The sequence below is a fragment of the Trichophyton rubrum genome (assembly GCF_000151425.1).
Source record: "Trichophyton rubrum CBS 118892 genomic scaffold supercont2.2, whole genome shotgun sequence".
Classification (NCBI taxonomy): Eukaryota; Fungi; Ascomycota; class Eurotiomycetes; order Onygenales; family Arthrodermataceae; genus Trichophyton; species Trichophyton rubrum.
The window spans coordinates 1572425-1599302 of record NW_003456427.1 but is presented as its reverse complement, the minus strand read 5'-3'; the positions used below and the strand labels follow the sequence as shown (position 1 = coordinate 1599302).

At 49.2% G+C, this 26878-nt stretch overlaps 10 protein-coding genes and 1 non-coding gene across 11 annotated transcripts in view; 9 read left to right on the top strand and 2 right to left on the bottom strand.

Annotated features, from left to right (window-relative positions):
• Nucleotides 1-353, bottom strand: part of TERG_11813 (uncharacterized protein) — a gene marked incomplete at both ends in the record, with an annotated part of 537 nt that extends 184 nt beyond the window's left edge. Inside the window, one exon of the mRNA XM_047750868.1 lies at nucleotides 1-353. Within this exon, the coding sequence (XP_047605597.1) occupies nucleotides 1-353 (353 nt within the window).
• Nucleotides 354-987: 634 nt separating this feature from the next.
• Nucleotides 988-1537, bottom strand: TERG_11812 (uncharacterized protein; the record flags this gene model as incomplete). Its single annotated transcript, XM_047750867.1, has 2 exons — nucleotides 988-1248; nucleotides 1319-1537. 2 exons carry the CDS (start codon nucleotides 1535-1537, stop codon nucleotides 988-990), a joined length of 480 nt encoding a protein of 159 aa, XP_047605596.1.
• An 863-nt stretch (nucleotides 1538-2400) lies between these two features.
• TERG_02173 (uncharacterized protein) lies at nucleotides 2401-4425 on the top strand (the record flags this gene model as incomplete). Its single annotated transcript, XM_003237404.2, has 3 exons — nucleotides 2401-2971; nucleotides 3071-4229; nucleotides 4304-4425. The coding sequence occupies exons 1-3, from the start codon at nucleotides 2828-2830 to the stop codon at nucleotides 4423-4425; spliced, it is 1425 nt and encodes a 474-aa protein (XP_003237452.1). The 5' UTR covers nucleotides 2401-2827.
• A 1668-nt stretch (nucleotides 4426-6093) lies between these two features.
• On the top strand, nucleotides 6094-7836 carry TERG_02172 (uncharacterized protein; the record flags this gene model as incomplete). Its single annotated transcript, XM_003237403.1, has 3 exons — nucleotides 6094-6171; nucleotides 6262-6885; nucleotides 6943-7836. The coding sequence occupies 3 exons, from the start codon at nucleotides 6094-6096 to the stop codon at nucleotides 7834-7836; spliced, it is 1596 nt and encodes a 531-aa protein (XP_003237451.1).
• A 2295-nt stretch (nucleotides 7837-10131) lies between these two features.
• TERG_02170 (uncharacterized protein) lies at nucleotides 10132-10584 on the top strand (the record flags this gene model as incomplete). Its single annotated transcript, XM_003237402.1, has 1 exon — nucleotides 10132-10584. The coding sequence occupies one exon, from the start codon at nucleotides 10132-10134 to the stop codon at nucleotides 10582-10584; it is 453 nt and encodes a 150-aa protein (XP_003237450.1).
• Nucleotides 10585-11231: 647 nt separating this feature from the next.
• On the top strand, nucleotides 11232-13286 carry TERG_02169 (uncharacterized protein; the record flags this gene model as incomplete). The annotated part of the gene is made up of 2 exons (XM_047747872.1): nucleotides 11232-11313; nucleotides 11614-13286. The coding sequence occupies 2 exons, from the start codon at nucleotides 11232-11234 to the stop codon at nucleotides 13284-13286; spliced, it is 1755 nt and encodes a 584-aa protein (XP_047603839.1).
• Nucleotides 13287-13976: 690 nt separating this feature from the next.
• On the top strand, nucleotides 13977-15505 carry TERG_02168 (uncharacterized protein; the record flags this gene model as incomplete). Its single annotated transcript, XM_003237400.2, has 1 exon — nucleotides 13977-15505. One exon carries the CDS (start codon nucleotides 13977-13979, stop codon nucleotides 14844-14846), a length of 870 nt encoding a protein of 289 aa, XP_003237448.1. The 3' UTR covers nucleotides 14847-15505.
• Nucleotides 15506-15562: 57 nt separating this feature from the next.
• TERG_02167 (uncharacterized protein) lies at nucleotides 15563-17467 on the top strand (the record flags this gene model as incomplete). The annotated part of the gene is made up of 4 exons (XM_003237399.1): nucleotides 15563-15680; nucleotides 15742-16037; nucleotides 16101-16494; nucleotides 16563-17467. 4 exons carry the CDS (start codon nucleotides 15563-15565, stop codon nucleotides 17465-17467), a joined length of 1713 nt encoding a protein of 570 aa, XP_003237447.1.
• A 251-nt stretch (nucleotides 17468-17718) lies between these two features.
• Nucleotides 17719-20277, top strand: TERG_02166 (uncharacterized protein; the record flags this gene model as incomplete). Its single annotated transcript, XM_003237398.2, has 2 exons — nucleotides 17719-17885; nucleotides 17976-20277. The coding sequence occupies 2 exons, from the start codon at nucleotides 17719-17721 to the stop codon at nucleotides 19825-19827; spliced, it is 2019 nt and encodes a 672-aa protein (XP_003237446.1). The 3' UTR covers nucleotides 19828-20277.
• On the top strand, nucleotides 20000-20086 carry TERG_10520. The gene has a single exon. It is a non-coding gene; the product is annotated as a tRNA-Thr (tRNA).
• A 6063-nt stretch (nucleotides 20278-26340) lies between the features above and the next one.
• On the top strand, nucleotides 26341-26848 carry TERG_02164 (uncharacterized protein; the record flags this gene model as incomplete). The annotated part of the gene is made up of 2 exons (XM_047747871.1): nucleotides 26341-26751; nucleotides 26831-26848. The coding sequence occupies 2 exons, from the start codon at nucleotides 26341-26343 to the stop codon at nucleotides 26846-26848; spliced, it is 429 nt and encodes a 142-aa protein (XP_047603838.1).
• Nucleotides 26849-26878: the final 30 nt, after the last annotated feature.

The window sequence follows — 26878 nt, the reverse complement described above, 5'->3', positions numbered from 1 at the left end:
GGTTTCCGGGTTGAAATCAACACTCCGTCGTGTATACTGGAGAAAAGCTGGTTGGGCGAGTGTCCACCAGACTTTATAGCAAAACGAGTTGTTTTCGATTCTTGGATAGCAGCAATAGCTCTTGACATATCCCGGGCATTCTTTGGAGCTATAATGCAGTCAGGGCGGAGGGCGGTGCACGCTGTCGACCAGTAGTTTTGTTGTTCGGTTTCATAGTCAGTCGAGTTGGGTAAATCAACCTCCACACCTTGTGCTAGTAGCTTTAGGCAGAGCCGACTGTTCTGATATGAAAAGCCCGCTGCAGTTGAGACTCCAAGTAGAGCCACGGCTGCTTTGAGTATGATTGAATGCATAATGAATTTATTGTTTGATCCCTAGGCTCCCGAATTCTGCAAAACAAGAGTCTGAGTACCAGCTTCGCCTTAGAGAGATAGGGATTTCGGCCGTCATTTTATCTGACATCTGCTGCTGCCAACACCGCTTGACGACGCTCCGAATCCTTACTCTCAGGCATTGCACGACACATCGGGTTATAGCAAACTAGCTTCATCCGGGAAAAGAAGTGCAAGGTGCAGGGATGCAACGGAAATGGGCCATGAAAGAACGGACCCGCTACAAGTCACGGAGGCCAGCTACACCTTGCGGGATATAAAAAGGTGTGATCTTATGCTGTTTCCAGAAAGGCTCCATACGAAAGCGAATCTCAGATCCGCCTAGTCTCGAATATGCAAACACATCATCCCATGTTGCGATTTATGGCATTGCCTTGACCATGTTCCCGGGTGTAGAACAGTGACCGCCCCTTGAATTTTACAAGGGCCATACTCGTCTCGTTAATATGTCATGCCATTTTCGCTTCCCCCAGCTAATTTCGCTGAAGTATGCAGGAGTAAGACATGTCGAGTCGACACCCCATACCAGTATATAATTGCCGCTTACTCTATGTCAACTAGCTTGGGCGTTCGGAGATTCGAGAACCTAGACTAGTTACTCAGGGTCCACACCAAAGTATTGAGATGCATCACAGAGAAGGTGCTGCTTTCGTATTCTAATCCTTGATACTTTGCCTGCGGGGACTCCTGGGTTACGGGCCCTGGCGGTCTGGCGGAATCGAATCCTGGGGATTTCCAAGCAGATGTTCTCTTTACTCCGTACTCCGTTCATCGTTACCAAGTTCGCTTCTTGTTTCTCCGGTCGAGGTTTGAGTTTGTGCCGGCTCGAGCTTTGGCGTCCTATCCGCGGGAAACCCTATAGCGCATATACACACGTAGCAAGGCTACGATCCGGAGTCAAGAGGATCAATCTTGGTACTTCAAACGGCGTATTTATCGGATGCTACACAATTCTGGCGATAAAATTCACCGTGTTTTTGGGGCCGAGATCCATGTGATTGGCCTGATCCTTCAACTCTACCCATAGCCAGCAGGATGACAAGCCTTGCCAATGGTCTAATTGGGGATGTATCTCGAATGCCGTCCTCGTGGCGGTAGAACTTAGCGACCCTGCAGTGCTGCTGCAATGCATGTGCAGAATGCATTTCGAGTGTGGTACTCCGTAGTAGGGGACACAAAGAATGGACGAGTCATGGCATCGGCCACCGTTGCATACAAAAGCAGAACTTTCTTCATCCGCAGCTTAGCGTGCTGTTTATGCAGCCACTCCACTAACTATGCGATAGCATAGGAGAACTTCCCGTCTTGCCCAAGTTTCGAAGAGCACGAATTTCAAAAAAGAATTTAGCAAGTCTCAGCTCTGGTTTCTCAATGGCTGGCAGTTCAAACGATCCGTCGCTCTCTCTTTCCTCTTGCTTTATGGGCGAGTCCCCGCTGCAAAAGGCGGTTCGAGTCAGTGTACGGAGACTCTCTCGGAAACTCTCTCGAAAATGGTCTGTAGCTAACTTGAGCGTCCTTCGGATATATCGAGGTGCGTAATTGTGGTGTGGTCCTGAACAAATGAACCAACGGCAGACTTTCGTCACTAAATATGCAAAAGGATAGACAGCTCGAGTACCCCGATTCTCCTTTTTAACCCGTCATTGGCATGCACAACGAGTATAAGCAGCCATACAATCACCTCCCCAAGCGATGCAACTCGCGTAAATAGTCAGCATCGGCCACTGGAAGCGCCTGGCTCAACTAGTTAACTAGCCCGCCCAGGCCCAGGCGCAGAATGCGTCGACCAGCGCCATTTTGTGACCAAAGTCTCTCACCAATCGGCGATAGCGGCACTCTCGCTTTGCAGATGTCACTGACGTTCAGTCATTCGATGGGCTGTTGAAGATGTGTCGAGAAGGAGACGTTGTATTCTGAAAGAAGCGAAAGGACGGCCGAGTCGCTGGTAAAGTGCCAGAAGCCGCCTGCGGCCGTCTCACAACTTGTTTTCATAACAGTTATATATCCTCGGCCTTTGCTCTCTCTACCGTACGAAGGCAGTTAGTAGCTGTGATTGAGGTTGTTGTCGTTTGATGTTTGGTTGGTGTGAAAATATTCTAGGAGTGGAGATTGACTACCTAGCTTGGTTAAAGCAGCTAACTAATTAACTACTTGCCGAGGCATCGTTAAACTAGCGACCGCCAACTACATCGGCCATTGAATGATAGAGATCAAAGAGATAATCCATAAACCGTGCTGTTTGCTATCGAATTATTGGTCGAGTCGGAACCATGTCCTGCGACACGTCGTTCCGCTACGCTGGCTAACTCTAAACAATGTACGAAGTTGACAGGCCTTGCAAAAGCCACCTTCCAAGCAACTCTCGGGAATCGTCCAGATACCACCAGTATTAGTTGTCTAAAGAACCCCTTGCATTCCTCATAGCAACGGATATAATGTCTCTCCCCAAGAATCCTATTTCTGCAGAACTCATTACGATCCTAAAATCCCAAGTCAAATCATCTGAGATTCTGACACCCTCGTCTGCGGGGTATGCAGAAGCAATAGCCCGCTGGTCTGATGCGGCAGTCAAACCCGCTGTAAGTAAGCAGCATCTGGCTTTTTTTTTGTTCCTCCTTTCATGGATGAATATATATGGCTGATGAAATGAGTAAAAACTAACGAGATATTGCCAGTAGGGTGCTGTCCTGCTTGCTGCTAATGTGGAAGATGTTAGTGCTGCCGTCAAGCTCGCGCAGCAGCACAAACTGGATCTGGCAGTAAAAGGCGGCGGACATTCTGTATCAGGGACTAGCTCATCTGACGATGGACTGGTAATTGACTTGTCTCGTATGCGACATGTCGACGTTGATGCGGAGCGCAAAACGATCACCGCACAGGGAGGTTGCCTCTGGGTTGACGTTGACGAAGCTGGTGGTCAACATGGCCTGGCTACTGTTGGGGGCACTGTCAACCATACTGGAATTGGTGGCCTTACCCTCGGAGGAGGGTACGGATGGCTGTCCTCAAAGTACGGGCTGGTCATTGACAATGTTCTTTCGGTCACAATGGTCTTAGCAGATGGCCGGATTGTCAAAACTTCAGCTACAGAGGAGCCAGACTTGTTCTGGGCAGTACGTGGTGCTGGCCACAACTTTGGTGTTGCCGTCGAATTTGTCTACCAGGCCTATGAGCAGGTGGACCCGGTGTTTTCTGGATTTTTGATCTTTCAACAGGAAAAGCTCGAGGCTATTATCGACACTCTTAATCGGGGAATGCAACATCCCCAGCTGGATTCATCCACCATGTGCATATTAGGGACGCATCCTGGTACTGCTGAACCCATGGTGGCAACATGTATTTTCCATCGTGGGACCGAAAAGGAGGGCAGAGAAGCGTTCAAAGACCTATATGCCCTTGGTCCAGTCATGGATGGTGCTAAGATGATCCCCTATTCGACTGTTAACGCTCAGGTTAACGAAATGGCCACACACGGGGCAAGGCGAAACATTCAGGGCCTATGCTTCTCTCCCCCCTTGAGGCCGGCCTTCGCACGCAGTGTTATGAACAAATATGCAGAGAAGATAGCAGCAGATTCAGATATGATAGGAACGGCCGTTATTTTCGAATATTTTGACATGAGAAAATGCACAGAAGTGCCGATAGAGTCGACTTCTTGTGCTAACCGGGGACCGACCCTCAACGGGCTACTGACCAGTAGGTGGAACAATAAAAATAACGACTCGGCGAACCGTCAATGGGGAAGGGATATGCAAAAGATGTTTGTGAAAGAGATGGAGCAAAGCACCTCGGCTATATCCACAAACGAGGTACCTCAGTATATTAATTATTCCGAATGTAAGTCCTGCACCTGTGGCATTCGAGACTGTTGGGTATGAATCGGCTTGCTAACAGGGTATCTGAAATTACAGCTAGCGACACATCCTTTCAAAAGATGCATGGCATCCATGCTGCTAGACTGCAAAAGCTGAAGGGGAAATATGATCCCACCGGGATGTTTGGCAAAATGTGCCCCATTATGCCTGCCAATTGATGAGAATCGAGTGCAGAGAGGAGCACCATCATATCCATGGAACAGGGCAAAAACATGGGGGGTATCAATTTGGTTAATAGCAAAGAAAGGACATCTTATCCAGGTTGTGGAATCAGTTCCATAATTTGTTTGTAGTTCGTAGCTTCGTGAAAATGAATGCTATTCTTGATGGCTAACAAAAATAAATAACAGCACTGTTCCAGGCTGCTAAAAGCAATAAGCCTTGGATACAATTGATAGCTGGCAAATTTGTCACTTCTATGGATGTTGTAGGAATGATCCGGAAACCTAATCAATTTCCTTCTGTTACCGATGTGTCGAATGAATTGCTTGTCAATAACCTGCTGTTAACGGTTAACATCTAGCTGGAGATTTCACCAGATCCATCCGATCTGTCCTGGATAATCATTATTTTATACCTCGGGGATTTAGTATTTCTGGGAGGCTCCCAGATTGTATTCCTGGAATTGATACCGGCACCTTTGAGATCCCTTTATAATTTGTCAATCCTGATGTTGCTGACACGAATCAGGTTGCTTTCGGGTGCAATGCCGAGAAGGCCACTCGCAAGCTCGAGATACCTTAAGTTTCTCAAGAAACGGGGTAGAACGTGGCCGCTGCAGATCCCTAGAATCCGAAGACAGCCACTCCTGTCCCCCTAAATCAGCAACTGATATCATAATGAGTAGTGATAATATTCAGCGTTGCTAAAGGTAGCGTAGCCATACGTTGGACATTCATGAGAGAGCTCATGGAAGACATGGCCAGGCATATAGAGTCATCGTGTACTTTGAACATCCTTAGGGTATTTCTTGACACTGTTATCGCCATCTCCTTTCGTGGCAAAGCGGCCAAACGGTTCAAACTGTTCAACTGTCCAACTACACAAGGTGTGAAGTAAGTAACTTGCTGGAAGTTGCTGTTGGTTTTGCATCATTTTTGTCCACGCTGATTGGATACCACCAGCTCAGCTAGTTCACGTGCCGAAACACCCTGGGATTGCCGATGCTTATGTCAGCGTCCGTGCTCACTCTAGTATCACAACGAAAACATCACTAGGTGAAACCCCTCAGGAGTAGTTAATGTTGCTGCTGTGCAGACGGTGGCTTCTATTTACTTTGAGGCCGTTTTGCCTGCTCAACGCCCTGTGGCCAGTGCTGGCTGTCAGAAAAGCATGGCTGACGTGCATGCAGCTATGTGTTGGGGTCAGAGTATAAGCCCGGAGTTTATCAAACAAGCCGGCTCTTCCGAAGAGCTATCCCAGCCAATAAGAGGGCTTCTATTGACATTCCGGGGGCAAAAAGGGCTTCTTAAATATCCGATATGCTGACATAAGCAATCTGTCACTTGCCTGGGCGCTCGAAGGCCGCGGATAGCCGGGGCAGTCGCATCAAGGGCGAGGGAAGAGGTCCTGCTGGCCCCCATATATAATTCGAGGAAGGGAGCGTCCCCCACCGTCCACACACAGACGGGATACATAAATTACTGTCCTCCCGCCGGCTTCCTCTTCGTCTTCTCTCCTCTCTTCTCTTCGTCAACAGCGTCTCTTGCTTGTCCTGGTGCTGCTCAACGCCTCCCATCTGTGTTGGAACAGACAAGACTTTCTGCGGCTATCGACGGCCCCTGCTGACGTCACAAAATCTTCATTTTACGTGGAGATAAGATAAGATGCTGCTCGCACCTCTCGTCGAGAACGTCTCGCTCCTCCTGGCAGGACAGCTTTTATTGCTGGCAGTGGGCGTATTGGTAAGTCTTTATTTTGGGTACGATGGCTTTTATGAAGCATCGTAAGCAGCAATCGAGGGTAGTTTGCTAATTTTAAATGTTTGAAATTAGACGGTCGGGTACTGTGTATATAACAAGTTCCTGCACCCGCTACGCTCGTTTCCAGGCCCCTTTTTGGCCAGCATCACTCCACTCGTTCAGCTTTATCACGGACTCAATGGCGACCGTCATCTCTGGCTTGCCGAATTGCACGAGAAATATGGCACCCATGTCCGTGTAGCTCCAAACTTCATCTCCGTCAACACCGTCCAGGGTCTCCATGATATCTACGGTCACGGAAAGAAAGTCAAGAAGTCGAACTTCTACAATGCTTTCCCTGCCATCAAGGGAGTGTACAATACGCACAATGTCATCGACAAGACCATCCATGGTAGAAAGAGACGTGTTCTCAGCCAGGCTTTCTCGGAAAATGCTCTCAAGGGAATGGAGGATGTCATGCTCACCAACGTCCGTCAGTTCTGTGACATCATGGGAGGTGATGCTCCCGGTCTTGACTCTGATAGATTCCTCAACGAGAAGGGCGTTGCTACCAGAAACATGGCTGACTGGTTTGCCTACTTGACCTACGATGTCATGGGAGAGCTCTGCTTCGGTAAGAGTTTCGGCATGCTGATTGAGCGCGGAAAGAGAGATGTCATTGCTCTTGTCGACAGAGCTGCTTTCAGACACTATGTCGTAAGTACCTTCTATCGTATGAAAAATATGTCAATATTTAGCTAACTGGAGATCTAGTGTGGTTTATGGATGCCCCTCGACAGCTGGCACCTGGATCAGATATTCATCCACAAGCTTACTAACGACCGATGGAACTTCATCAAGAACTCTCGAGTCGAAGCTACTCAGCGTGCCAAAGAACGAACCATGGCCGGCCATGAGGCCAAGAAGGACTTCTTTTATTACCTTCTCAATGCAAAGGACCCAGAAACTGGCAAGGGACTTGCTACCCCTGAACTCTGGAGTGAGAGCAACGTCCTTATGATTGCTGGAACTGACACTACCTCTACCGGTCTCACTGCCACCATCTTCTACCTTGTCCGAAACGCCAACGCCCTCGAGAAGCTTAAGAAAGAGATCCGGTCCAACTTCACTGACGTCGAGGACATCGTCACCGGCTCCAAGCTCAATGATATGGTTTACCTCAAGGCCTGTATTGACGAGGCCATGCGTCTCGCCCCCGCTGTACCCGGAGCCATCCCCCGTGAAGTTCTACCAGGTGGTATTGAAGTCGACGGCGTCTACCTCCCGGCCGGAACTGACTGCGGAACCCCGACTTATGCCATCCACAGACACCCAGACTACTACCGTGAGCCCACCAAGTACATTCCAGAGCGTTGGATTGAGGGTGCGATGTGTCAGGCCGACAGTGGAATGTGGGTTTCGACCAAGGACTCTGTTGACATCGCCCGACGAGCCTTCTGCCCCTTCTCAATCGGGCCCCGTGGCTGTATTGGAAAGAGTATGGCTCTCATGGAGATGCGTCTCACCATTGCCCGTATGATGTTCCTATTCGACATCGAGATCGCCGACAGGACTGGTGAAGATGAAAACGGCCACCTCGCTATGGTCGACCACTTTACCAGCCAAAAGAACGGACCAAACATCACCATTCGAAAGCGCCAGCAGTAAAGCGCAGAATCCCCCGTATTGTGTAAAATGCACAAATTAAACAAGTAGAAACGACCGGAAAAAGGATTTGATGACCATGGTACGATAGGGGGCGCGGCTGATGGGTAATTTTCTTTTCCATTTTTAACGATGCTGATGACCTATTCCAGCACACATGCCAGGGCTGCAACTCTGGTCAAACCATATTGAGACCGTGTGCAACGAGATGAACAGAAAAGCAGATATTGTTTTGCTCAATTTATTTGTCTTGCCGTACCTTATATATGGTTCTTGGGGGGTCGAGTTCCATATATCATGTATTATGTTGCTTTCCTTGTTCTCCAGGAGATGGGATGGATCACAGCACCATAGTATCTCTCCTTATTACTAGACTATATGAGCAATATGATATGTGTTTCAAGCTTTGCTTTGCTTTGCAGGTGTAACACTTATCTCGTACTTACTTATGTGTGCAACATCGTGGCGGCTATTCTTCCCGTCGGCGGTTCCTTGGCGGCTATTTCGTCTAGGGCTAAATTCTCCGAAAGTCGCACGAATATCAACCATATCCATTAAGGTTGCCTCTGCCACGAAAATCGACTGTCCAGCCTTGGGAATTTTGTAATTCTTGACGCGTGGTGCTGGTGCGCTGTGCAACCGACCGTTATTAGTTCACGGATTCCTCCAAGAACCAACTAGTTAACATCCTTCCAGCCGATATGTTAGCACTTTATATAGTTAGTTCGCAATAACGGCAGCCTAGAGTCACATCGCTTGACGAATCGGTCTCGACCGTTAATTCCTTAACCGAGCTTTGCGCCTAATCTGAGCATTGACTCCATCTCAAAGCCATCGCTAAGAACAGAAACATACCACTATTTGCACGTGGAGATGCAACGTTCAGACACAGAACTTGAGTTACATCAACTATTTTTGGACCTGGCTAGAACCCAGAGAGGAGCACGAGCGCCAGGATGAGAGAATGAAACCGTTGGCCTCTGCAGCGCACGAACAAGATGATAATAATAATGATTAAGCAAGGTGGTTGAATTAACGACCCTCGATGTTCAAGGGAGGATATACCGAGAAGACACGAACATGAATCATGGGGTATCTGCATGCTAGGCCTGACCGCAAGGTTGAATCGAAGGAGCGACAAGCACGAACCCGAGGATATACTGCGAAATACATATCGGTAGCTGTCTTCCTTGTGATGGTTAACTTGGAAGAACGGAAGAAAAAGGACCTAAAGGTATACACGGACCTTTTTCATCGACCCAAAGTCGTACAGGATCTGCCTAATTCCCAAGCACGCGGCATTGGGCTTTTCACTAGCTGAAAATAAACTAGTCCGAGAAGACTTTATACCCTTAACCTAGTAGACGAGATTCTTTTCGGGCCCCCAAGGTAGAAAATTGGCCGAAGATAGCGTCATTGGTACGCAACACGCATCTGGAAGTCAAGAAACCACGTGTCAGCGTGCTTTGAACAAAGACAAGCTATTGATGGGCCAGAAAGGTAACATGTTCGAAAATATAGACGTTGAATGTTGCCACCCCTCGCTAACAACTTCATATGCAACGTATCTGAGATGTCTTTTTGAGGCCCATTTGACTATTTGAAGCTCGATTCCCACAGCGGGTACGTGTAGGGCAGATCTAGATAAAGGGAATATGCTCGATTATATTATTTCTCCGGCTGCATACTCGGTGCGAACTGCCGTTTCTTCTGCAGCTCATAGTCCTTGATCTGGGATATCACGATCAACCGAGATCACCGCCAATGTATCCAATAAAAAATTCATCAGCAGTAATAATAGAATGCCGGTGCGGTGCATCCATCTGCCGGCCAAATAGTGAAACACAAAGCCGAGTGAACACTATCTAATCCTACTGGTAGTGCCTGAATGAAAAACCCCCCCAAAAGGAGGCATCTACTTATGTTCTCCGTGCAATATCAACAGTTCTTGTCGCTTGTCTGTAGCTACATAAGAAAAAAGGCGAAATTGGGTTATTATGCCAAGCTTTTCTATCGCATAAAAGGGGAGCGCTTGGACTCCATCACGAGATCACTCTTAGTCAGCGAAGCTTGAGTCTGTCACTTTCACAACTTCAAAAGTTTTTCTCCCTTGCGTTGGTGCAAATCCGTCCACGAGGCAGCCATTTAATGCACTATCACAGGCTGTTTGGCTGCCCTGTTTCCCCCTTAACCTGCCCGATGGTTTATACCCTCTGCTGTGAATTTGCGCTTTCCCCGCGTCTCCACTTCCCCGCTCGTTGCTGGTGGACCGCAGCTCGTATTGTCTCTTGCCGAGCCATGTCTCCGTTGCCATGGAGGTACAGTTGGTACAACTACAGGCCGGATAGCAGGGAGCAGTTTTCCTGGACTTGCCCTATATTGGCAATCCTAACCAGAGAAAACGAAGGTGAAAACCAAGCCAAGTGTCCTTCTGCCCATAACTTGGTCCCCTACGCGAGATCAAATGACCAGCTTCACGTCCCTACCAAAGCCGTCGCCTTGGGAGAACACCAGCTGCTGTGGCGACTGAGCCACCGTACAATCACCCAGATGGCGAAGCTGATCAGTTTCGTCTCTGGAAGAAAATCATCGGGTTCAGGAACGCCCGTTTTGCTTACTATACATCCATACGAGGAAAAGAAATTGAATTTCCATGTTCTAGAGTCGTATCCAATGAATGACTCCGAAGACCAGTATATGGTGGAGAAATCATTACTACCCGTATACACGGAAATGTCACGGTTGTATTAGTTTTCACTAATCCAAGGCCGAGAGCAAAACCCTACCTGTGGTGGTGGTGCAGGGCCTGGGTGGTAAACAGCTTACCTCCACCAAAAGCGATTATTATCTAGATCTCGAAAGCACTCTGAATATATGGGCCTCGGTAGCATCTCCCAAGAACCGTTGAGATGAGAATGATATCTAAACCCCCACAGATCGGGTGGCGGGTATCGTTGCCTCATGGCTCCATTGCACTGTCCCATGGAAAAGTCTGCACTCCACCCCCTATATCTGATCCCTCCCTTTTGGACCAATTTCTGCGTCGTGTACCGAGAACATGCCGGACTGGCGGATCCTGCCATCGTGAATGTCCACAATTGACCCCATTTTTTATTTTTATATTTATTTTTTCCATTTTTATATCTTGCGTATACCAGGTAGGGCTATCGACAAGAACTAAACGAGGTTCCCGGATGTGAGCGGACTCACCTGAACAAGTAATCTTGCATGATGGCTGGGACCCAAAGTGAACTACCCTTGCATATATACTCAATCTGTTATATGTGAAGGTAAACATGCCTCGGCCACGGTCGTTCAGGTCTATATATTATATACATACAGACCACTCTTTTTCTTGTTGCACATGCCACGAACTTGGGGCCGATCCCGCACTGTCTATGCTGAGAGCCAGTTCTCTTCCAGATATACCCACCAACGATGCACAGGGGTCAATGAACCTTCTCGCTAGTAGCCTGATGCGTATGAGCCCCATCAGCTTGGGACAGGCAGGTCAAAGGTGGCCTTCCCTAGAATTTCACTTTCTAATTGCCTCGGGGGCAGGGAACCAAAAATAATGATACGATATCCCTCGACGGATGTCATCAAGAATTCAGCCATGGGTCAAACATAAAAGCCTAGAGATTCCCATGTCTGTAAAGGCATCTTGATTCCTCTTCAGGATCATAGAGCAGCTTTTCTATTTACCACAGAAACCCTTTGAGTTGGGTTTCTTTCTGCCTTTTATAATACTTTTCATGATGTGATCTCTACTTACCTCAGCGGTGCTTTTCGCCCACCTTTCAATTGCTGTTCCAACAGCTGCTGCTCCAGCAATTGAAAAGCGAGCAGCCCCTAGTGTTCAATTGGACTATGCGACTGTGGTTGGTTCCAGGGCACTCGGGATCGACTCGTTCAAAGGCATCCCTTTTGCCCAGCCTCCAGTCGGCAAATTGCGGTTGAAGCCTCCGCAGCCCATTACCGGGGATCTTGGAACCGTGAGGGCTGTTGGAATTCCTCGTGCTTGCCCGCAGATGTACCTGCAGTCTGACGACATTCCCGAAGACGTTCTCGGAAGGTTCATCAACACACCATTTTTCCAGAAGCTTACTCACGCTGGCGAGGACTGTCTTACCATCAACGTTCAGAGACCCTCATCTGCCACCCCGGGATCTAAGTTACCTGTGCTTTTCTGGATTTTTGGCGGTGGCTTTGAGCTTGGCTCTACACAGCTCTATGACGGAACTTCATTGATCCTGAGATCTATGGCGCAGAGACGAGACATCGTCTTCGTTGCCGTAAACTACCGAGTCGGAGGGTTTGGTTTCTTGCCTGGCGCAGATATCAAAAATGATGGCTCCGCTAACCTAGGCCTCCTTGATCAACGCCTTGGACTTCAGTGGGTTGCTGACAACATTGCGAGATTTGGCGGTGATCCTGAAAAGGTCACCATCTGGGGAGAGTCTGCTGGCGCTATCTCCGTGTTCGACCAGATGGCATTGTTCGATGGCGACAATACTTATAAGGGAAAACCTCTCTTCCGCGGAGCAATTATGAACAGTGGAAGTGTTGTTCCTGCCGACCCGGTTGACTGCCCCAAAGGCGAAGTTGTATACAAAAAAGTGGTCGAAAAAGCCGGATGCTCCGAGGCCACCGATAAGCTCGAATGTCTACGATCCGTCGACTACACAACCTACCTTAACGCCGCCAATTCAGTCCCAGGGATCTTCAGCTACAATTCCGTTGCTTTGTCTTATCTTCCACGACCTGACGGCAAGACTCTCACCGCCTCTCCCGATAAGTTAGGTAGACGTGGACTTATTGCCAAAGTTCCCTTCATCATCGGTGATCAAGAAGATGAAGGCACCCTCTTTGCTCTCGTACAGAAAAACATTACAACCACCGAACTGCTCGTCGACTACTTCAGCACATACTTCTTCCACGGCGCAACCAAGGAACAACTCAGAGATCTGGTAGATACCTATCCCGATGACCCAGCCGCCGGCTCCCCCTTTAGAACTGGAAAGCGCTACCAGCTATATCCGCAGTTTAAACGGCTTGCTGCCATTTTGGGAGATCTGGTTTTCACTCTGTCTCGTCGTGTCTTCCTGGATATTTTCAGCCAGAAATTCCCCGACATTCCAACGTGGTCTTACCTCGGGACATATAACCACTTCATTCCAGTTCTCGGCACCTTCCACGCCTCCGATATTCTTCCTTCGTTTGGATTCACTCCTGGAATTCCCAGCACAAGCATCCAGAACTACTATCTTAGCTTCGTCAACACCCTGGACCCCAATAAAGGAACACCTTCTGGCTTCCCCAATTGGCCAAGATGGAGCGAAGGGAAGACACTACTTAACTTCGAGGCACTGAAGAACAGTTATCTCACTGATGATTTTAGGCAGGAAAGTGCTATGTACTTAGAAAAGCACACAGATATTCTACATATTTGATTGGCCTATGTTGGAAATATTGGAAATATAAATGAAGACCGGGGAGGGAGGAGTATCGGGTACTTTTTACATTTTGGATTGATATTTATTTGTACATAGTGAAAACAAATATAAGGGGCTATATCCCTTATATAATTTAATGGGAGTTCTCCTGTTTTAAGTATCTGCCGTGCTTGACTGGTATATCCCAGTGATAAATAGACCAGGCACAAGTTCTCCGCCGCAGCACCTTATGGACCCGGCCCAAGTCGACGAGGACCGTCAATTCAAATGTTCATAGTAAGATATTCTTCTCTTTCCTTCTCCCTTCGTCTGATAGAACCAGTTTGTGGTTAACTAACAAGCTCTTTGATGTCTGCACTAGGGACACTGGCGAAGCGTCCATAGAACCGAGCCTCCCCCACCTAACTAGTTTGCCATGTACAACACGGTTATGCTCATCGTCCAAGTTCTGATAAGTAGTTAATATTAGCTTGTTTTTTGTGGCCTCTAAGAGTTCGGCGTTTGTCCGCTGGGGCTTAAACTAACTCAACTACCGAGTTGCGCTTAACCAACTCGTTAAGTTAGCGCTTTGATGTGACTGGCTGGCCTGAAAGCCTAACTAACTGTCCAACTTATGATTTCGTTCCTTGAGATAGCCTCATCTTGCCTTCACATGTTTCAGCTTCAAACCTCCTCCCACGGGCGACGATGACCGCAAGCGACGTGAAGCCGCCGCAGGCTAAGGAGAGGCAAGGAACGCCGCCGCCGCCTCCGTACTCGCCAGTTACGCCAGGCAGGTCTCAGTCCTCCAGGACAACTCCCACTGCCCCTGAGTCCACGATAGCTGCGTCCCCGCTACCACCGGCTGCCTACCCGGCCATCAGCGGCATCTTTGAGTCCATTCCAGCCGTCATCGATCGTGCCAGACCGGCTCCGAACAAGAATGGAGCCGTCCCTGCTCTGCCACCACCGCAATTCATCAAGGAGCCAGCTCCAGTGCCTATCTCTGAAAGCGAGAACCCAGACGCCATCGCTCTAAGATCCGCCATCACTATTCTCCAAATACAGAAACAGCAGGCCCTGCGAGACATTCAGACGTTGGACAAGTTGAAACAGGCCGCCGCTGAAGATCCTTATGCTTTCGCTAGCGAGTTTCTAGCTGGCTCTCTCCAGTCGGACGACGGTGACTTATTTCACCCCTCCCCGCGCAAGGAAAATAATCAAGAAGATGATGGAACGGAAAGTGGCCCAGAGGCAATGGACGTCGACCAGGTGAAACCGACAGATGATAATAATAGTCCTGGCAGAAATCAGTCAAGGAAGCTCGGCAAAATACCAAAGCCGCAGAATATCGTGCGAATGCCTGCTATCAACTGGGCAAAGTATCATATAGTTGGTGAACCTCTGGACAAAATGCATGAAGAGCAAAGGCTAAGACCTACGCTTGGTGAACCACGCCATGATACTCCGTCCGCGGCATCTACCTCAAGAAGCCCAGAACACACTCTGGCAGCTCCATATCGGCCTTTTGTGGACAAAATTGAGCCTTCCGTCAAGTCTAGGAACGTTGGCAGATGATACCAGGATTGAGCAAATTCGAATATTCCATCTCATGAAGTGTCTTGACTGGTATATACACCAGCAGATATATCACGGTGATATTCTGGTATCTATTATAGCCAGAATCCCCGGCCTCTCGGAAGCATAATTCCACGTCACACACGGCCCAATTTTCCGACTATTCTAGATGGAAGAGCAAAGTATCGAGAAATTGAAGTACATAGCTGTCTTCTCGGAGGTCTCCACGCGACCTTAATTTTTTCGGCTGTTTCGGTGAAGGCGCATGAACTCCACGGGAGAACAGACCCACAAGCACATTAGGCTCATAAAATGCCCTACACTTTCTCATACTATATGTCCATAGCGTGTGAGGCAACTCTCCTCTCGGAGACTACTAAACAACAATCTACCACAATGGCCGAAATAGAGGTCATAAACCGGCTTTCCTTGATACACTGCAGTCGAGGTTACGTTAATTCGGACTGTTGCTTTAAATAAATAGATATAGACATTGCGGTTCAGTCTGTCATGAATCCTTTTAGTTCTCAGAAAATCAATGAAACAGTTCAATTCGTTATCTGCGTTCTCAATACCTCCATTTTCCATTTTCTGCCAAGATGAGGCGCTTAGCCCCCGGACCTCAGTCTAACCGGATATCATTTGCTAAACGACCAGATGAAAATACAGTGTAGGGTTGAGAGAGCTGCCATGACTACGGCCATCAGAAGCCCACAATGATAATTTTCTCTCTATCAAGCTCGTTTACCAGGAAGCGCTTCTTTCATCTTAGTGTTTCAAATATCAAATGCCAGTTAGCTACCATATCCACGGTCATCCAGGCAGGCAAAAACTGTAAGATCAAGAACATACATATGCATGCTCAACAGTGCGACTATTAATTATTTTACTGTAGGTGAATATCAAGATGAGGATTTCTTCCACTTTACTCGTGGGCGCTTTGTCTCGAATGAGGCAGAACAATTACGACAGAGATATGTCAAATTCAACATGAACGAGCTTGCAGCCACGGCAGCAAAGGCCACTGGTGCAACAAAATGCATTGACGTCCAGAAATGCCCTGATGGCCTATATAACAAAGCATTCTTACTTTCCATGGACAACGGAAAAGAAGTTATCGGCAAAATACCCAATCCCAATGCTGGGCCGGCGCATCTAACAATAGCTAGTGAAGTTGCTACCATGGAGTTTGTAAGGAACGACTGTACGGTGATTTAGGTATACTTAATTTTTTCTGACAAGTTTAATTATAAGGCTCGAAATGTTCTGCATACGCCAGTTCCACAAGTCTATGCGTGGAATTCCAAGGTTAATGGAGATAACCGCGTAGGAGCCGAATACATTATTATGGAAAGGGTCCCTGGGGTACCTCTAGGATTAGTCTGGGACTCACTTGAGCCTCCCGACAAGCTCAAGGTTTTCTTACAGGTATTCAAATACCAGAAAAGGTGGACGGCAGTGAAATTTTCCCAGTTTGGTAGCCTCTACTACTCCAAGGATCTTTCCACTAATGCCTTGACCGAGAACAACCTTTACATCGATAGAGATGGGCGGCCCATTAAAGACAACCGGTTTGCAATTGGGCCATCCATCAGTCGGGAATGGTTACAGGATGGCAGGGAGGATCTTCAGTGTCATAGAGGGCCATGTGAGCCTCCATACTAGCCAGCACGTGGAATGATTGAGCAAAAACTGTACTAATGGAATGATCAACAGGGACATCTCTTTTAGACTATCGTGCGGCAATTGGCCATCGCGAGGAGATAGCAATTAGGTCGTTGAGATATGTTCCAAAGCAATGTGCCATGCTTCATGGTCCCGGAGCCTACCAACCAACGGCCGGGAAGAAGCTTGCTGCAGTTAAGCTGTATTCCCAGATGCTTGAGCATATATTACCCAGCGAAGCGGGACTCACTTCAGGCCATCTATGGCATAACGATCTCCACTCGGAAAATATATTTGTCAATCCCGACAAACCCACGGAAATCACGGGTATAATTGATTGGCAATCTATACAAATAGCCCCTTTGATCGATCACTGCCTAGATCCTAGTTTCCTAGAATACGAGGGACCTGACGTGGGTGAAGACCCCCAACCACCAGCCCTCCGTGAAGACATTGATTCTCTTGACCCGGACGAAAGAAGAGCAGCTATCAAGCAGTTCTACGATACATCTGTCATGGTAGCGTGGAGAATGCTCGTGAAACGAAAGAATCCCGACCAACATGCTGCTATCCGATTCCGAAAGTCAAAAGCCGGACATATGCTGGGTCTCTCGCAGAGCTTGTTTATTTTTGGTGAAGCGCATTTCCGAGCTCTGGTGTTGGATCTAAGGGATGAGTGCGTAAAACTGGGGAAGGAATTCCCACTCGGGTTTTCCACCGCGGAAATCTCCGAGATCGAGGCAGATGTGAGGGCTGCCGATGTTGGGATAGGGGTTATGAACATGATCATTGAGAAGATGGGTGATTTATGGCCGGAGAAGGGGGTAATTGATCATGAGAACTATGACTTGGTCATGGCAATGCTACATGATATCAAAACGGAGCTCATTGAGCGTATGGTTCATTCTCCAGAGGACAGGGAGGCCTTTAACATGTTTTGGCCATTTGACTGCTAGTGCTGTCGAGATACAGAAAATGGTAGATGGGTATTTATTCTCAGGCAGACCCAAGGATATATGGTTCTATTGCTATGGCGTATGCTGAGGATGTTGCAATGAAGCTTTGATATGGAGATGAGACCTGAACTAGTCCTAATTTGGCATGGTCGAGGTTAAAAAAGTTTTCGTTATCAGACCACCCGAAGAGGTTCGATTAGCTAGCACTTCCATCGCAGCAAGCTACTCAATCCCACAACGAGCAGCGAAAGATGAAGCGCAAGGCGGACTCGGAGGCGCAAAGCCCAGCCGAGAATGGCGACCAACTGGCAAAGAAACGAGCCATCTCAGCTCAATCGGTGGTTTCATCCTTTGCAGATGGTCTTCTAGATAAGGATACGCTGGAGAAGTACAAGGCAGCCTATGCGAAATCAGGCCCGTAAGTAACGTTTCTCTATGATCTCTTCTGTCTATATGGCTCAATTGATGATGTGGAAGCTTGCTAATTGCTTAAACATCGCGAAAAAAGATATAAACATGGAGTTATCTCTCCGCTATTCAACCAGAAGCTCCTCCGTGCTGTCCGCAGCGAGATTCAAGAACACATTTCTTTCACGGAGAAAGAGACCGACATCTACAAGATCTACCAGTCTGGTGATTTGGCCAATCTCGATGGATTGGATGATGAGTCGCTCTCGCGGCTGCCCTCTTTGTTGAAGCTACGAAATGCATTATACTCGGAGCCGTTTCGAGAGTACCTATCTGAAGTTACTGGTGCTGGAAAGCTGAGCGGTAGCAAAACCGATATGGCTGTCAATGTCTATACTGGTGGATGCCATCTGCTATGCCATGACGATGTGATTGGAAGCCGACGAGTGAGCTATATCCTATACCTGACTGACCCGGACGTGCCATGGAAGCCAGAATGGGGTGGAGCTCTGCGATTGTTCCCGACCACGACAGAAATTAATGCGGACGGGGAGGAAGTCAAGATCCCCAAGCCGGATCATACTGTTTCTATCCCACCGGCTTTCAACCAGCTGAGTTTCTTTGCGGTGCAGCCCGGTGAGAGTTTCCATGATGTCGAGGAGGTGTATCACATGGAAACGAAGGGCAGTGAGAAGGAGGTCAAGTCTAGAGTGCGCATGGCGATCAGTGGCTGGTTCCATATCCCGCAGGAGGGCGAGGACGGGTACGAAGAAGGTCTTGCGGAGAAACTGGCTGAACGAAGCAGTCTCCAGCAGCTTCAAGGTGAAGGCGATGAATTTGATCGACCACAGTCGCAGTTCGTTCCGTATAAGCCAGTTGATGAGCAAGATACATCTTCCAAGGGCAAGGAACCCGCCAAGTCTGCAGGAGAAGACGATGATGACGATGAAGGGTTCAATGACAAAGACCTTGATTTCCTGCTCAAGTACATTGCCCCGTCGTACTTGACGCCTGACGTAGCAAGCCAGCTGAATGAGATTTTCGACAACGACCGAATTGTCCGACTTGAGAAGTTCCTTTCAGACAAGTTCACCCCACGTCTGCGGTCGTATATCGAGAGCCAGGAAAAGGATGAGACATTCCCTACCTCTGCCGAAGAGATCGAGCAGAAGACGAATTGGAAGGTGAGCCGGCCACCACATAAGCACCGATACCTGTACCAGCAACCATGTCTAGACAAGACCAACGACGGACAAAAGGAAAAGACGCCCATCCAGGAGCTGCTGGAGGATCTTCTTCCATCACGCGCATTCAAGAAATGGCTCTCTGCAGTTACTGGGCTGGATGGCTTGCTGGGCTACAACCTTCTTGCCCGCAGATTTAGACGCGGGGAGGACTATACCCTTGCCAGCGGATACGAAGGGGAATCGCCCCGCCTTGAGTTTACCATTGGCATCACCCCGACCCCAGGCTGGGAGAAGGAAGAAGAGGATGAGGAGGAAGAAGAAGAGGCTGGGAAAGCAGACAAGACCAAAACTGAGACCAACAGCAAAGCCAAGCCAGAGAACGGCACAGCAGCAGCAGCAGCAGCAGCAGCTGAAGAAGAAGAGGTAGCTGTTGGAGGCTACGAAATCTACATGGCAGGTGACGACGACGAAGAAGAGGATGAAGCTGGCGCGGCAGCGGAACAAACGCTGGGCTCGACGGGAAGCAAATCAAAGGTGAACAAGTCAAAGGCCGACCCGGCCATCTACAAGTCGTCGACCAATGACGAGGACGACGGAATCCTGTTCAGCATGGCGGCCGGCTGGAACCGCATGAGCATTGTGCTACGGGACCGAGGGCCGCTGAAGTTTGTGAAGTATGTGAGTCGTGCAGCCAAGGGCGATCGGTGGGATATCACCGGCGAAATAGACGTTGAGTATGATGAGGATGAGGAGGGCGACGAGTAGATGTACATCCAGAGCAGGTAGAAGCAGCAATACAATGTCTGTCGATCAAGAAGCCCCTTTCTTACCTTTACAAATTGCAGGCAGCAGTAAGTTAAGGCAGGTCGAAGCCACTTTTCTGCCGCGGGAGATAGCCTGAAAGGGCCTCTCTGGGCTGACCACGCTAACACTTTCTGCCCTTGTAGCGTAGGGGTTATCGCGTCATACTTGTAATTCATATTATGTCATATGAAGGTCACCAGTTCGAATCTGGTCGGGGGCACATCTTTCTTTTTTGCTTTTTTGATTTATTCTTCTACTAGAACAACATCCACATGTCCTCAACAACAGACATCGCGACTCGGTTTTGGCCATCACATCACATCTCCATGAGACTCATCAGCTCGTCAGAGCACTAGGCAAAAGAGGGCTTGGATTGCCATCCAGGCCGACTCGCTTCTTCACTTTCTCCCAGGGCGCAACCCGAACCAGGCAGCGGGACCGAGATGAGATGGGAGAGGGCTCGGGGTAAGCCAATACCAAGGCCTTAGTTTCGTCAACTCGGTACTTATCACCCTCTAGCTTCGCTTCAAGATGCCCTCTGCCCGCTCAGCCTCATCGCACGCACGCCAGGACCCTGCCTGCGCTGTCAAAGGAACGGGAGCGCAGCAGTTGGGGGCCAGCACTAGCAGATCCTATTTTTGCATGCATATCAGATGTGATATCAATTAAATTAATAAAATTAGGCAGTGTTCATAACGCTCCTCAAGGCTCTACCAAAACAAAAGGCTAAAAAGAAAGAAAAGCAGACCCGGAACTTTCGGCAGCAAGACCCGGCAAATCATCAAAGGGGAGATACTTTGTTACGTTTATTTTAGCTGGTGAGCTCACGTTAAGTCTGGCTTGCGGCATCGATGGAGCGTTAAGGTTAAGCTGGACCAACAGGAATGTTTTAACCAGCGATCTCGAAGTCGATCATTTTAGCGGACTGTCTTAGGGGAAGAATTAATGCACTGTTTATGATGGCGGTGACGTCGAAAGACCAAGTCGAGACGAGGCGAGATGAGACGAGACGAGCAAGCCCGTTTCAATCGATCTAATCTCCCTTCCATCGAGCCGAAAGCCTCATTCTTTGAAACAGCTTCTCTTCAACCGGCGGTGAGTCAAAGCTGCTGATATGAAGAGAAAACCCAAGACTTGAAGCCATGAGATGCAAGTGACGTCGTCGGCGTCGTCTCTTTCACTCCGCTTCATCCCTCCTATGGTCCCTGTGCAACCTCTGCCCGCTAATGCGAATTCGGGACGGGATGAGAAGGACGAGCGGGTGAGCTAGGTCACATATACAATTTCTTGCTTTCCTTCTATCAAGCAGAGAGTGTACGGTATGGAATATACTTACGGAACCTCCGCCCGTTCGGCGGGTTACTGGTAGGCTAGTTAACTAAAGTGTGCTGTAATATATACTGCTTATTGATGGACAATTAGCGTACCACTCGATGCAACGAGGGCGGCAGCAGCTGCACAGGGTCGATCTAGCTTTTTTGCCGAGAATCGGGTATTCCGTTGAAAAGGGCAGGTAGTAATTTACCCGCTCGGTAATGGCGTATAATATCGTTACTGTCCTTACCATCGGGTTCGTTTGCAAGAGTTTAGCGGTCGATGGTTAGTTTATGTATGCACGGAGTATATATTGCTATATGACTGACGTATATATGGAGGGATGCAGGCGACGCAAGACACAAATATATGCGCATTTCAAATCCTCCAAGACGCACGGAGGAGCTAGTCTAGTGTGCACGCAATTAATAGATCGAGGGATTGTGTATGGTCCGAGGCGCACTCCCAGCCTAAATAATAGTTACACGCCGTGTCTCTTCATCCTGCCGGGCCAGATGCAAGTCATGTAATATGTAACGATGGTTAAGTTACATACATACATATGTCCCCCGGGTAGGAGATGGGATGGATTCACCCATTCCCGTCCAATAGTCCATACGTAGTATTGCTTCCCCGCGTTACTAAGGGTTGTTACAGCGAGATGTGCTAGGCCGGCTAGTTTAGTGAGTTATGCAGTGCACCCGAGGCGATCCCCATGCGCTGAGCAAGGCCAGGCCAGGCAGGGTTCAAGCGCCTCCTGCACATGAGAAACATAAGCAGAACCAGTTGCAACTGACTCCGTAGCACTGCACCTTAGGGGGGGGGTTCTAGGCGGACCAAGACAAGACAGGATGCAAAGTCGATCATCCAGAAGGGCCATTATTTCGTTCCTGGCCAGGCAGAGTTGCAAGGACAAGAAAAAGGACGCTCAGGCACTTTTTATCCCTCTCTGTCTCTCTGCCAGAGTGACCAGGCATATCAAGTGCGCTGTACACTGCTACAGTTTATGATGGCATGCATCCGGGATGTTGGTAGGGACCATGTAAAGGCAGTTCGACCGTCAATCGTTTTGCGGTCTTGCCTGGGCTTGCCTCCAGGAGCAAAGGAAAAAGGTACCCGCAGAACACGACTCGGCGCCAACACCTGTGCCCTCCACACCATGTCATGGACATGGGGGGGTTGTGCAGAGCCCAGCATGGTATGGGTGAACATGCCAGTCAAGCAGGCCAGGCAGGGAATGCAGAGAACGCCTCAGACAGGGTCTCCGCCGAGGGGACCGGGGCCACGGGCATAAGTATAGGTAGGAGGATATATATCACTGCACATATAGCTCGGCGAGAGGCAGGAGGAGGATATCATGAGCGAAACTAGGGGGAGACGAGCAGAGTCAAGCCAGAAGGAGACGAGTCAGGTCGGATATTTGATATCTTGTGCGCCGCTGGGCCCCTGAGATGGGCGGTTATTGTTATTTTCCAGTGGTGCACGTCATACCATGGACATCACTGCAACTCAACCGCAAGCCATTGATCGTCTGTAAGGACTTATATCGTATTATTGCATGTAGTATGCAAGTAAAATAAAAGATAATATCAGTTAGAATCGGTATTCTTACCGTAGCGAGTCGATGCTGCATGCGCGCCCTGAAACCAGCACAGCGGTATGCCCACGACGAACCCATCGCCCGCCAGCATCAAGCGAGGCCCAGCAGCGACGAACACATGGGTACCCACCAGCAGCAAACGCAGAATCGAATACATCAGCTTCGTCTTCTTCTTCTCCCGTTTGCCATCCATTATTATTTGCCTGGCTGTGGCGTTTGGACGGAGGTATTCTGCATCTAATACATCTAATACGCCCTGTTACCATTCTTGTATGTGACTTCGCTCCCGCAGAATAAATTACATGCATTGCTCCGACCAGACGAACGTCGTCGACTCCATGGCCGTCGCTGTCGCTACCGACGCACCCCATTCGGAAGATAGACCGAACGAAAGAGGGCGTGGGAGCGAGATTGTTGCTACACTTACACTACCGAGCCTTAGCACTTCGCTAGCCATGCGAGCCAGGCCGATGGGTCGGCTGGACGGAGCAGAGGTTCTCGAAGGGGCAGGTTGAGGGAGAAACAAACGGTGATGGCAAATTTGAAGGGTTTCAGGCTGGAGAAAGCTACGCCGCTGGTCGTTTGGCTTTGGCTCTTCTGGGCTAGAATATCCAGGAACTAGCCGCTGAAGAACAGTGGATGGTGGTTGGGCGTTCCCGGTCCGAGGAGGCCGCTGAGGTCCTTGTGGTTGTGGTTGTGGTTATGCTGGGTGAAGTTATGGCTCTGGCTAACGAGGAATGATTATTGTCATGCGGTGGCCGATCACAGTCACAGTCACACGCACGACCGCGGTACAGATGGAGGGCGGTACAGAGCACTGGCCGAGCTGTGATGATATCCTGTGGTTCTGCAGGCTTTTGAATTATACAGCAGTACAGTAAGTATGCATACTTTGCTTGCTGTTACGGAGTATACTTATTATTATGGGTACTGACAAGACGGGTACCTGAAGTTCAGGCCGGAGAAGACGTCTCCATCAAGTCCAGGACGGGTGCTACATCAGACAGCTACATCGTATACAGCAGAGCAAGGCCCCATAATAATTAACCCTTTACTCGGTGTTGAGCCAACGAACAAACGAACAAGCTCCAACAGTTTCTACGCATCATTGCTTCGAAAGTGCTTACCATACGAAGCGGCCAGAGGGAAAGAGACTTTTACTCTGAAAGACGAGACTGAGTAAGCGGCAGCCAGGAGCAGACGAGGATCTTCGAGGACAAACGTGTGATGGAGGTGGAGTGGAGCCCTCGAGATCCCTGCTCGACCATGGGAGGGAAGAGAAAACCAAAAAATCCACGCCTTGGCTCTGCTTTTAAGCCGTTCGTGGCTGGAGGACGAATGACCTGGGATGCGTGGCAGGTCTGCCGTGGAGCGTGTGCTTGAGTGTGAGCAAACGAGTGCGTTTCCTGTTTGGCTTCTTGTTTCCTGCTAACCTGCTAGAGCAAGCAAGAAGATGGGCCGCCATGCATCTGCCGGGGTTATTGAGAGGGGGACTTGGTTTTGGATTTTTTGGGGGGTCCTTCAACACGAGGGAGGCCTGTCTCTCAAGGGTTCGTCTGGGAGGATGTCGCCCCAGCGGCAAGATCCGTTATTACATAACGACACTCGACTCTGCTTTGAGAGCAAAGAGAGCAAGAAGAAAGATGAGAACGATGACAAGACGGAATAGACCGAGAGAGAAAACGACGCATCGGGTGACTGGAGACAGGACGAAAGAGGATAGTAAAGAGGTGGCTGACGAGGAAAGATAAAGAGGCCGGAGAAACAATATGAGCCAGGCGTGGCTTGTTACTCCAGAGTTACCGGATAGTTCAACATGCTTTTGAGGCTGGTGAGGAAGGGAAAGGAAGCAGAGAGAGGCAGAAGGCAGAGGCAGGAGAAGGCAGCGAGAAATGCGACCTGTCAGGTAGCACGGCCGAGCGATGGGACAAAGAGTCGAGCCCGTCTGCGTCGAATCATCTGCCCGCTCTTCAGAGGCTCCCTCTTTCTTCTGTCTGACAGTGGCACATCCTGATCTTGATCCTCTCTCCCTCGACGCTCGACTCTTGTCTGCATTCTTGATATCTTTCTTCGCTGCATGTCTTTGACCGAGTCTTAGTCTTGGGAGTCTCTGTCATGTATGGTAAGCCTGCTTAGTCAGCAGCATGGCCGGTAGAGCGTGGCTTTTTTGTTCCCGCAGGCGAGCAGGGATAAAGAGAGAAAAACACATAAAAGACAGTGAGTAAAGGAGAGTAAAGGAGTAAAGAGTTGGCTGTTCGCACATGACTCTGGCCGCTCTCTTGTTCTCTTTTATTTTTGACCCTTTACTCTCTACTTTCGACTCTCTTTACTTTCTCTACTTTACTCTATCTTGTTCTTCTCGTATTTTTTCTTCTTTTCTTCACTTTAAGGCTCGGCCACGTGAGCGGGATCTCCTTCCTTTTGCCAAGAAGACTCGTGGCGCCTGCTTAGTCATGTTTTGTTACCGTAAGAGCTTAAAGTTAGGTCAAAGTAAGTAGAGACGACGAAGGACGACAACGACGACGACGAACAACGCCGGGACAGAAGGACAGCAAGACAAGACGAAGTGACGAAGACGATGAGATGCCCAGAGATGATACGACGGCAAGTGAGAGGGTAGACCTACGGTTGAGCATGAGGATGGATGGAGGATGACACTCTGTGCGACTGGCACCAGCTCTGGCCTCTCACCACCGTCACACAAACCAGCACGACTCGTGGCATTCAGCACCTCGCTCTCTTGGTCTCGACGTGGAGGACTCTAGGTGGGAGAGCGGAAGCACACAAGACTGAGTACTCCTCGCTCCAGTCTTCAGGCAGGCCATTCATATTTACAGGTTTTCGGCTCAGGCTCAAGGCTCAAGGCTCAAGGCTTGAGCTCAGACACGCGGCCACGGAGGCTTTTCTCTCATCCTCCTGCTTTTTTCTGGCTCTTGGCCCTCGTTGACCTTGCTTTTTCCTTCGCCAGTGCCAGTCGGGATGCCAATCTCAAAAGAAAAATAAAAAAAAGGGACAAGATGTCGTCCCCGAGAGTGAGAAAGAGAGACACGCTTCAACCTGCCTGTGGACGTGGGTTTAGTGTATTTAAGAAACGTGGCGCTCGCCGATTACGGCAGCGTGATGGGGGGGAGGGACAACACTGGGGAGGGACGCATGGAAAGAAGCAAGCATGCCGCAGCCTGGCGGTGGGTGGAAACTGGAGACCTGGGACCATGCCCTTACTCTTAGTTTGAACTAAGCTAAACTCAGGCCTGATGGGCATGGGAAGCCCTGGTCAGCCCTAAGCAGGGAGTCCAGCCGATGCTTGATGGTGATGGGGGGACTGACGGAGAGATACATACTTGCAACGATGGACAGACAGGTTGACGTTGACTTGGGGATGAGAGACACCGGAGAAAGCCTGAGAGCCTGGTCTGTCTGTCTGTCCCTGCGTTGGCCTGTCGAGGCTGAGCCCAGCTGCATCACACGGAACCACTTGCGGCGGTACCATCGAACAGAGGAAGCTGCTCAATGAAGGCCTCTCAACACTTGTTGATGCCTTGGCAAAGTTGAACTCCCTTATGAAGATAATATACCAGAAGTCAAAACCAGCGGAGTACAACAATTTTAGGACCTTCATGTTTGGAATCACTTCTAACTCCATGTTTCCCGACGGGGTCGTATATGAGGGCTGCAATGACAACAAGCCCATGTTCTTCCGTGGAGAGACCGGTGCTAACGATGCAATGGTGCCACTCATGGACTACTTCCTTCAGATACCCATGCCTGATACACCTCTTACAGTGATTCTCGATGAGTTCTCGGAATACCGTTCTGACAAACACAAGGATTTTCTCAATTTCGTGAAACAGCGTGGACGAGAATTGGATATCAAAGGATTTGCCCTCAATGGAGCCGGTACTGCCGGATCCGAGGATGTTAGAGATGCTCTCCGTGAATCTAGGGGACTATGGCTCCAGATCCTTGATCAGGTGCGTGAGTTCCGTTGGCGTCACTGGAACTTGGTCAAGGAGTATATCCTTAAGCGATCCGATCATCCTACCGCAACAGGAGGTAGCCCAATCGTAACCTGGCTGCCAAACCAGCTGGAAGCAGTCC